The 11221-nt window shown below is 38.9% G+C and overlaps 2 protein-coding genes across 2 annotated transcripts; one reads left to right on the forward strand and one right to left on the reverse strand.

Annotated features, from left to right (window-relative positions):
- Nucleotides 1-6157: 6157 nt before the first annotated feature.
- Nucleotides 6158-9004, forward strand: LOC106367502 (pentatricopeptide repeat-containing protein At3g23020-like). Its single transcript, XM_013807292.3, has one exon. It carries the CDS (start codon nt 6350-6352, stop codon nt 8900-8902), a length of 2553 nt encoding a protein of 850 aa, XP_013662746.1. The 5' UTR covers nt 6158-6349; the 3' UTR covers nt 8903-9004.
- A 26-nt stretch (nt 9005-9030) lies between these two features.
- Nucleotides 9031-10691, reverse strand: LOC106367503 (CBL-interacting serine/threonine-protein kinase 7). The gene has a single exon (XM_048756904.1). The coding sequence runs from the start codon at nt 10484-10486 to the stop codon at nt 9209-9211; it is 1278 nt and encodes a 425-aa protein (XP_048612861.1). The 5' UTR covers nt 10487-10691; the 3' UTR covers nt 9031-9208.
- Between the last annotated feature and the right edge of the window lie 530 nt (nt 10692-11221).

Below are 11221 nucleotides of genomic sequence, written 5' to 3' on the forward strand. Positions count from 1 at the left end.
TCATCTTAAGCTTAGGTCATGGAACTGAAAGAAGTTTCATGAAGGTATAAGTGCAGGAAAAGCCGATTGCATTTATGGATCAGAACATGTGGAGTTCTGGATATATGGTCGCATCACAGGGGAATATTGAGGTAGTGTCCTCAGGAAAGTCTATTAGCTAATGGCCAGATACTCATCGATGGCCAGGTACTCATCAAACTAATGGCGAGTTACAATGAGTAACAGGTGTGTTCAAGTCGTTGATGGTGATGCACATGTTTCGGTGTTTGGAGACATCTTAATACAAGAAGGGTAATGAGATAATGATTTCACAGCTGAGTAAAAGAGGGATATCAAGGATTCTTGATAAGATATCACAGGCAGCTCGTGAGGAGAGCCAAGGCGTATCATGGATTCGATGGTATGAGGCTCAGTTCATTCAACTAGCAGTGGGGTCTAAATCTGTTAGTGGAGGTTATGTTATTGCATAACAGTTTGATCAGATGGTGGAGCAAAGATATTTGTGTCGATAGTCTTCCTAATCATGTGGTTTTAGGCGGCGTGTCCAGCTTAAATGTGCAGCGGTACAAAGTGATGCTCAAGTGTAATCTGGTCTAGAACATCAAGGTTAAGTCAAAGACTGTTTCAGAGATATGGAGCATAAGTGACTTCAAGGTTTTGCGGTTGATTCAAGGAGAATTATGTGGTAGCAATTTCTGTTAACAACATGAAGGGTGAACCAAGGTTGTGTCGAAAGTCTGTCCAGCAGTGATGATTGGATGGCAGGTCATGTTCAGAGTAGCAGCGGTACAAAACGTGTTCAAGGCTGGAGTGTTTTAAACAAGTAGAGAATCAGAGGTTGTTTCAGGTCTGAAGCATATGTGGTTCGAAGGTTGTTGCACAATATTCAAGGAATTTGATTCAAGGCTCAGTGCACATGGGTGGAATCGAAAGGCCAAAGAGGAAATCAACTTGCATAAGGATGTTCAGGTCTCTGTTCAAGCACTTGAACAGGTTCGTGATTTTGACAACAAGGTTGTGTTGTTGATAAGTTCACGAGGAGTAACAAGATATGTAACACGACGTCAATGAGGAGTTGAGCTTGACATTTGGAGTGTAGCAGCTGGGTTCGCAACTCAAGACACTAGATGAAGGTGATGAAAATTCAGAATGGCAATGAGATTGTCACATACCTTTCATCAGGCGTGATGTCTATGTTCATTGATGGGGCTAGTGGATTTAAGTGTTTAATATACTTAAGCGGTCTTGGTGTATAAATGTAAGCTTATGCAGGTTTCAAGAAGATCATGAAGAAACTTCAAGCTTGGCTCAAGGTGGAGCTGAGATAAGTGAGAAGAGATAAGAGAAGACAAGGAGATGCAGAAGATGAGCAGCCTTGCTCAAGCATAAAGAGGTGTCGGCACAAAGTAAGGGTTATGGACTTGGACTAAACATATGGAGTTTTGTGAGGTTTGGTCAAAGCCCATCATGTTCAGTGTTGGGCCGGGTTGCACAAGTTACGCGCATACAACATATGGACCTAATCGTTGAAGCCCATTAGGTCAAGTGTTGATATAAAGAAGGAGAGATCACGACATGGATCTCCAAGCTCAAGTTGAGCCCCTAGGAGGCTTGAGCTTGCATGGCAACTCTTGGAGAGATAGAGTAAGCTAGTGATAGATATGTAATCCTAGGCTTAGTTCTTAGCCATGTACTTCTCTTGTATTCTCTTGTATACTCTCTAGGGTTTACATACCCAGGAACACATACCCAGGAACAGAGAGAGTCTATGATCTTGTAAACTACATCGGAGGTGTTTTCCGATACTTCATAGTGGATCCTGGATCCACCCAAGATGTAGCGAGTTGTAGCCGTGAACTGGATGAAAAATTTTTGAGTCATGAACAACGATGAATCGTATGAACAGTGAAAGGAACATGGGTATTACGAGCTTGTATTCCGTAACAAGTGGGTATCATAACCCTCACAGTCTGAGTTATGGAGGATGTATTCCCGCTATTCTGGAGTCTCTGGATCGTATTGAGAATGTTGGAGATGCGTTACGTAGGCCCGTGGGAGGTTAGGCTTAGCAACAAGGAAAGGACGCATTATCTTGAAAGAGCAGACACGGTGGGAGAGAGCGGTGGTGATTTTCGAGTGGTTTAAGAGCAAAGAATGCTATGAGCTGAACGTGATTCATTACAACATCATGCTTCGGATTCTTGGGAAAGCTCGTAAATGGAGGTATGTGCAGAGTTTATGGGAAGAAATTATCAGAAAAGGCATCAAGCCGATTAATTCAAAGTATGGAACTCTCATTGATGTTTATAACAAAGGTGGGCTTAAAGTACACGCCCTTTTGGTTAGGGAAGATGAGTAAGATAGGGATGACGACGCCTGACAAAGTCACAACGGGTATCTTTCTTCAAATGTATAAAAAGGCAAGAGTTTCAAAAAGCAGAGGACTTTTTCAAGAAATGGTCGTACGGCAAAGACTTAAACTCATGGGCAGTGAGTTAATTAACCTTAAAAACTACTCTAGTAACAGCAGCATGTGCCTTAGAATGTAATAAAAAGGCAAAATGTAATCATGAATGTGTTATCCAAAAAAAAAAAAGAAGATCATGAATGTAAATCACCTTATCAAAAGTCTTAACAGTAAAATTGCTAAACAAATACTAAACAATCACAAGTATCTCTTTCTTTTATTTTTGCGCGGTTGGTAAATTTGCACTAAACTTGGAAGATAAGAAGAGAACACAAGTGGCTTCCTCATGTCTTTACGAGATTCCCCAATTCTCACAGATTTTAAACATTGATCTTCTCCAATGATGTAAGCTGTTTTGTAGGTACTGGTCGAGTCTTTTTCGCCTTTGGCAAAAACCGCAGCAACTCTCTTCTCCTCATCAATGAAGGAGCTAAGCCCATAAACACTGAATGGTTTGATAGTACTAATAGACACCTTCAAAAACTTGCTCCACTACACTGTTGGACTCGATCTTATTCGTAACCCAAATCTCCAGTATCTCATCTGTTTTCTCTAGATTGAGCACCGCGAGCTGCTCTTCCCGCACACAGGACAGGGTCACAGGATATCCCAAAGTGTGACAAGGAAGAGGTAGACGCTGTCCGAATCTCTCTCTTGTAAAATCAAAACAGAGTAAAAAATAAGCTAGTCCTTTTATACTAGAAGCAATAAAGTAAGTATTTCTCTTCAAAGAAAGGCCGCATTGGCATGGTGGAATTCTCCAGTCACTAGGTATATGCTAAGAACCTTCCACGAATCCGAGCTAAAATCGTAGATCTCATACTTAAACACAGCTTTGCGACAATCAGAAAATTTCAAGATCTTTTGGTTACCGTTGCTGTCGTGTCCAAGTGCATACTGGTTAGTAATTTGGAAGTTTCGTATAGGTTCAATCCACTTTGTTTGCCCCAAATACGGATTCCACACCAAGATCTTCGCATGGTCACTGGTGACACATAACACTAAACCGTCACAGTGGAACACTTTAGATATCTCTAAATTTGGACTTTGGAATTTGAAGTTTTTCTGTTAACTTTTTTTCAGCAAAATTTGGTTTTGGTTACTCTAGGTTCTGGTAACTGTTTTAGTTTTTATTTTACAAAAAAGTTGATTATTTTCACAACATTTGTCATGTTTTCCATTTGTTCTACACCTTTGAAGAACTCTGCTTCTGTTCAAGTTCGACATAAGTGTCGTTTATGCGGCTAAATGGATTCTGAAATTGCTGAGCACAAAACTTGCAAATGCTCGTTCTAGTTCCATACTCTTATCTGACTGATACCATGAGAGAACTCCATACATGAACGAGTTAGGTTTGAAACTACGTTGCAATTAGAACTTTCAGGTTATGTTAACACTCACTAAAAAGAGTTTCTGATCCATTAGATCATAATACATATTTGAACCGTGTCTGTATCCAAACACCTTAAAACCTACAAGAAATATTTGATTCTTTCGTCTCTCCTCATTTGTATACACAGTAACACAGCTTGAACCTGTCAAACCAACGAATACAAAAGTTTTTTTATCACACAAATCTTCAACTCCAGCTTTCTATCATCCTCTCAGTTTGTGTTTCTTTTTAAAAAACATATCATATTTGCTTTTGCTTGATAATGTCTACTTTACACTTTTATCTTAAATATTAATTTCAAATTTATATCTTAATTACTGAAATATCTAATTTGGGTAAAAAAAAAAATTCAAATTTAACAAAGTGTAGTTTTCAAAAAAAAAAATTAGAAGGTGTAATTATCAAATTGCAAACTGTTATTGGAGTAATTTACAAATTATCCCTATCAAATATGTATTTTAGTATATGTAAATTAAACTATATTAGACATTTGTAAGACGTAAAACATAAGGTGAAACCACAACTAAGCAAGGAAACAAAACAAATGTTTTTTGAAACAAAATAGATGTTACAAAAAAGTAAGGAAACAAAACAATATGATTAATATATCACACTTGTTTAAAGTTATGAGACTACGGATCACGTATCTAAAATTAACCATAGTATAGGAATGGTTTATATAACTAAAATGATGATATCTTATCGAAGTCCATCAAAAAACTATAAGGTCTTTAGCAAAAAAAAAAAAATTCTCGAATGTTACTTTTTGTAGTTTCCAGAAAACAAAAATGAAATCTTGTTTCTCTATAATAACAGCACACAAATCTTGAAAAATTCTAAAAGAAAAAATAAGAGATCCCAGACCAAATCTGACTTCAAAAAGCACCACAAATGTTGTATATCTTCTTTGAACAGTAGTGTCCTCCGGCTTTTTCCATCATCCCCACATTCCATTCAGATCCACCAATTTTACCAAAATAACAATCACCCTTTCGATTCAAACCTCACCTCTGTAGCCGATTTTTGTATGCCATATGATATTATTAAGATTTTCGTGATGGTACACAATAGCTTAGATGGTAGTATATATATTAAAAGGGATTGTAGGTTGCGATAGGAATAGTCTCAAAAAGATTTGGTTAATCGTAACTTTTTTTGGAATATTGCTTATTCACAATATTTTATTTTAATTAAAAATCATAGTTTAAAAATATTCCAGCGGCAAAGTCTTGTAAATATTGTTGAAACAGAATGTCACCTCAAAAAACGATCTATGTTTTAATAGTATAGATAGTTACGTTCAGAATTATCATAAAAAATATTCAAAATATAGATTGGGCTTGGGGAAGGGGTTATTAAGATAAATTAGACATGAACTCAGAGCCGACTCAATGAATATATGGACCCTTGGACAAAATAGTTTTTAATATTTTTTTACATACATTTATAATTATCTAAAAATAAATTAGCCCTTTTATATAATTTTTCTTTTAAAATTGGACCCCTTTTTAACATTATTTATGGGAAAAAGAATTTAGGGCATGGGCCTACGTTCCATTGCCCCATGGTCTCAACCAGCCACGCATGAACTTTATTGGAATTCCTTATACGTTATTTACCAAATGATTTGTTTACATATCATCACCACAATCATTCTAGAAAAAAATGATGACATAACTCAAAAAAATGATGACATAACTCACATAAATGATGACATGAAGTATACTTAATTATGACATGGTTTAAAAAATTTATTACATAAAATTCAATTTAAAAAAAAAAAAATTCATGTTTACCACTTTCATGATACCACTTTTCATATTTACCACCATTAAAGGAAAATTTTCAAAAATAAAATTTTAATTAAGTGGCAAAAAACTCTTATACCCGTGTTATATATATATATATATATATATAATAAATCATTATTTAAAAAAAAAATAATTTTTTTTTTGTTTTCGAATTATACTTTCTCAAATTCGAACTTCTTTTATAATAATTTTTTTCGAATTTTTTTTTTAAAAAATCGAAAATTATGTTTGAAACTATTTTTTAAGTATTTATTTATATATTTATTAGAATCCTAAATTTCATATTCTAAAAAGTAGGCATAACTTATACTTATAATGGCTTATACTTATAGAATAGCAGTATCACATAGCTTTATGAGGTTCTTTAGGTTACAATAATGAAATATCAGGAGTATGTAGTAAATAAAACAAATTAAGGACCTCCTTTGTAAACATAGAAAACTTCAGCTGAGCACAGTTAATCTCCTTCCCAATAAGGGCTTAAAACATTACGAAATTACTAAACTAAACCCAAAGTGTCCTTCTCTCCTCTCTCTCTTTTCAATCGGACAAACGCAACGAGTGCGCGCGAAACTATTATCGGAATTCTACAGAGAAATCACATTCGCCGCAGAAGTAATCACCTTCACGGGTGCAAAACTGTTCGTGATATAACTAAATGCTCGTTACAGCTGAAAAATGTTGTTGAATCTTCGTCTCGATGGAAGTAGCTTACACGTTATCTGTTCGACCAAAACCTTTCCCATCTTCCCTCTCGATAAAGTCCCATCCTTCAAGAAAGTGAAGCAGAATTACATACCAGGAACCCACGACGGTGGTGACAAAAGACCACCACAGAGAACCAACAGACACTGCGGCCGTGGTGGAGGCGTCGGTACTATTGCCCGTGAAGTTATCGCCGGAAAAAACTTACTTATCGTAAACCCAAGTGAGGATCGCGTCGGAAAGTCAAGGATTAGTGATGGGTTTGTCGCTAAGAAGGCTAAAGATGACGGATTTAATGGAAACGGTATGGTTAGTAAAGTGCATACCAAGTGTTCGACGAAAGGTCTGAGTTACGGAGGATGCATTCCCGCTATTCTGGAGGCTCTCGATCGTATTGAGAACGTTGGAGATGCGTTGGTTCCGTGGGAGGAGAGGCTTAGCAATAAGGAGAGGACGATTATCTTGAAAGAGCAAGCACGGTGGGAGAGAGCGGTGGAGATTTTCGAGTGGTTTAAGAGCAAAGAATGCTATGAACTGAACGTGATTCATTATAATATCATGCTCAGGATTCTTGGGAAAGCTCGTAAATGGAGGTATGTGCAGAGTCTATGGGAAGAAATGATTACAAAAGGCATCAAACCCATTAATTCAACCTATGGGACTCTCATTGATGTCTATAGCAAAGGCGGGCTTAAAGTACACGCCCTATGTTGGTTAGGGAAGATGAGTAAGATTGGGATGCAGCCTGATGAAGTCACAACGGGTATCGTTCTTCAAATGTATAAAAAGGCAAGAGAGTTTCAGAAAGCAGAGGACTTTTTCAAGAAATGGTCGTACGGCAAAGACAACAACAAGATGGAACCACACGTTTGCTTGAGCTCTTATACTTACAACACGATGATCGATACGTATGGTAAGTCGGGACAGATCAAAGAGGCTTCAGAGACGTTCAATAGGATGCTAGAAGAAGGGATTGTGCCAACCACAGTGACTTTCAACACCATGATTCATATGTATGGCAATAACGGCCAGCTTGGAGAAGTGACTTCCTTGATGAAAACGATGAAGCTTCAGTGCTTACCTGATACAAGAACATACAACATCCTCATCTCCCTTCACACGAAGAACAACGATATTGTAAGAGCAGGAGCCTACTTCAAGGAAATGAAAAACGCCGGGCTTAAACCGGACCCTGTAAGTTACCGAACCCTCCTTTACGCGTTCTCGATAAGACGTATGGTTGAGGAAGCTGAGGAGCTTATAGCGGAGATGGATCATAATGATGTCGAGATCGATGAGTACACGCAATCTGCTCTCACTAGAATGTATATAGAAGCGGAGATGATCAAGAAATCATGGTTTTGGTTCCAAAGGTTTCATCTTAGGGATAGTATGAGCTCTGAAGGCTATTCAGCCAACATTGATGCGTACGGCGAGCGTGGGTATCTATCGGAAGCCGAGAGAGTGTTTATCTGCTGCCAAGACGTGAACAAGAGAACGGTTATCGAGTACAATGTGATGATCAAAGCGTATGGAATCGGTAAAAGCTGTGAAAAGGCTTGTGAAGTATTCGAGAGCATGATGAGTTACGGCGTCGCACCGGATAAGTGTACATACAACACTCTCGTCCAGATCCTTGCTAGCTCCGACATGCCTCATAAAGCTAGATCCTACCTGGAGAAAATGAGAGAGACGGGCTACGTGAGCGATTGCATACCGTACTGCGCTGTGATATCGAGCTTTGTGAAACTTGGTCAGCTCAATATGGCAGAGGAGGTCTATAAAGAGATGGTTGACTTCAATATAGAGCCTGATGTTGTTGTCTACGGAGTCTTGATCAATGCTTTTGCGGATACTGGAAACGTTCAAGAAGCTATGAGTTATGTAGAAGCGATGCGAAAAGCTGGAATCACAGGAAACTCTGTTATACAGAGTTCTCTGATTAAGCTCTACACAAAAGTCGGATACTTGAACGAAGCTGAAGCTATCTACAGAGAGCTTCTTGAATCGTGTAACACGGCGCAGTATCCAGACGTGTATACATCAAACTGTATGATCAACCTGTACAGCGAAAGATCAATGGTGAGGAAAGCAGAAGCAATATTCGAGAGCATGAAACAGAGAGGAGAAGCAAACGAGTTCACTTTCGCTATGATGCTATGCATGTACAAGAAGAACGGTAGGTTTGAAGAAGCCACTCAGGTAGCGAAACAGATGAGAGAGATGAAGATTCTCACTGATCCTTTGAGTTACAACAGCGTTCTCGGGTTATACGCTTTGGACGGGAGGTTTAAAGAAGCTGTTGAGACTTTTAAAGAGATGGTTTCGTCGGGAGTTAGACCAGATGACTCGACGTTTAAGTCGCTTGGGACCATTCTGATCAAACTCGGGTTGTCGAAGAAAGCTGTCCGTAGGATCGAAGAAGTGAGGAAACAAGAGATCAAGAGAGGTTTAGAGTTGTGGATCTCGACTCTCTCTTCCCTCGTTGGGATTCAAAGCAATACTGGAGATTGCGATGAGCTTTAGGGTTTAGTTTTGGTAGATTGTTGTGCCTATATGTATTATATCTGTTTACATGTCAACCTGCAACTACAACTAATCACAAGTTATAGTTTGTTGTTCGCGCGACTCATAAAAACACCAACTTAAACAAATAGTCGCAACAAGTGATAGCTGCCATTTACCATTATATAGTTGTTCACATCGCTGCTGATAGGTGTATTAATCGCAGGATGCTGAGACATGTAAACGAAGAAGTCCACAATACAATTTTGTTGCATAACTATACAAGATTGAACAAAAAAATAAAAGAGCTAACACGTCATAAAGTATTTACATGACGTCAGTGTGCCGTGAGAGAACTATATCTCCAAGCTCTGTTATCAAATCGGACCACTGTGAGTCTTCTTCTTCTTCTCCTTCAACAACTTTCACTTCAACCACCACAATATCCACCGCTAACTCCACCGCCTCCACAACTATCTCCATTCTTCCTCTTCCTAATCCAACTACCTTCGCTTCACCTCCTTTCTTCGTCTTCTTCACTACATAACCTAACTTCTCCCCAATCGCCTTCGCTTTCTCCTCCACTTCCACGGCGGAGACTTTCGCCGTGAACCTCCTCTCTCTCTTTCTCTTAACCTCAAACAATCCGGAGAGATCTAGCCCCGACGAAAGCGAGATAAGATCAAAGGCCGTGATCGAACTCGATTTCTCAATAACCGGTTCCGGTTCCGGTTCGAGGACGTTACAATCCAATTCAGAACCGGTTAACGATTTCTTGAACCAGGTTGTATTCATAACCGCCTCTAGACTCATCCTCGTCTCAGGATTCGGATCAAGCATCTGATGTATAATCGATCTCGCTTGCTTCGAGATCCAGCTCGGGAAACGATACTCTCTCCGTTGAATCTTCCGATACATTGAAGCAATGTTGGAATCGTCGAAAGGAACGTATCCGACGAGAAGAACGTACAGTATCACTCCACAAGACCACGCATCAGCCTTCGCTCCGTCGTATCCTCGCCGCGATATAATCTCCGGAGCCGTGTAAGCCGGCGTACCGCACGCCGTGTGGAGCAATCCGTCTCGAAGATGCTCCGGCAAAGCGGATAAACCGAAGTCCGAGACCTTTAGGTTCCCTTCCTTGTCGAGGAGGAGATTCTGCGGCTTCACGTCGCGGTGAGCGACGCCGTGGAGGTGGGAGAACTGAAGCGCTGAGGCGAGCTGCTGGAAGTAACGACGAGCGGCGGATTCGGGAAGACGGCCGCGGTGGAGGAGTTTGAAGAAAAGCTCGCCGCCGACGGCGAGTTCCATGACGATGTAGATTTTGGATTTGGTCGCCATGACCTCGTGGATCTTGAGGATGTTGGGATGGTCGCGGAGACGACGCATCGCGTCTATCTCACGGATGATCCTTGGCTCCATGTTGGACTCGATGGTTCTCTTCTTATCGATGATTTTGATGGCGACAAGCTCGTGGGTTTCGATGGAACGACCTAAATGGACTTTCGCGAAGCTTCCGCTGCCGAGACGGCGGCCTAGCTCGTATTTTCCGAGGAGAATTTTCGCCGGAGATGACTGGTTCTGCGGTTGAGGAAGAGAGTCCATGGAGGAGGAAATGGTACCTGAGTTCTTGAGTGGTTTTCAGGGACTCGTTGTTTGGTGACTCGTTGTTTGGTTTTATAGTGAGAAGAATTTATTGTTATACCAAAAATACCCTTGGAAAATAGTTATGATTTTAATTGAATTTGTGTTTACGTCTTATACGGGATTGTTACAAGTTATACACACTATTAACGTCGATGAGTTCATTCCTGGAAAATAAAACTAATACTCAGTTGGTTTCTTAGTATTTGAGATAAATAAAATTATTTATAAAATCAATACAGATTGCAATTAATTTTCGGATTAAAGTAAATATAATTTGCATGATACTTTTTGTATACTAAGAAAACAATGTTAGAATGACACTTATTATGAAACAGAAGCTTATTTATCAATAATAAAGGTACCATTTCAATAATATGATATCACAAGTATTAAATTTAAATAACTAAACTTGGTAATTTTATGAGTTTAACATGTATGTTTATTTAGTCAAAAAAAGAAGCATATATGTTTCCTAAAATCATTAACAATTTAAATCCTTTAAATGAATTAGTCAGCAATTTGTGTTTTCATATATAGATGGAAAGGTCAAATTGCCTTTTTTTGAAATATAAGCAAATATTTGCATTTATCGTTATTTGAGTATCTAAGTATAGCAGACAACTAGGTTAAGATCCGCGACTTGCGCGGAATCAACATTATATATAAAAATTATTTTATGTATTAAATATTTTT

The sequence above is a fragment of the Brassica napus genome, chromosome C5, assembly GCF_020379485.1.
Source record: "Brassica napus cultivar Da-Ae chromosome C5, Da-Ae, whole genome shotgun sequence".
Lineage (NCBI taxonomy): Eukaryota > Viridiplantae > Streptophyta > Magnoliopsida > Brassicales > Brassicaceae > Brassica > Brassica napus.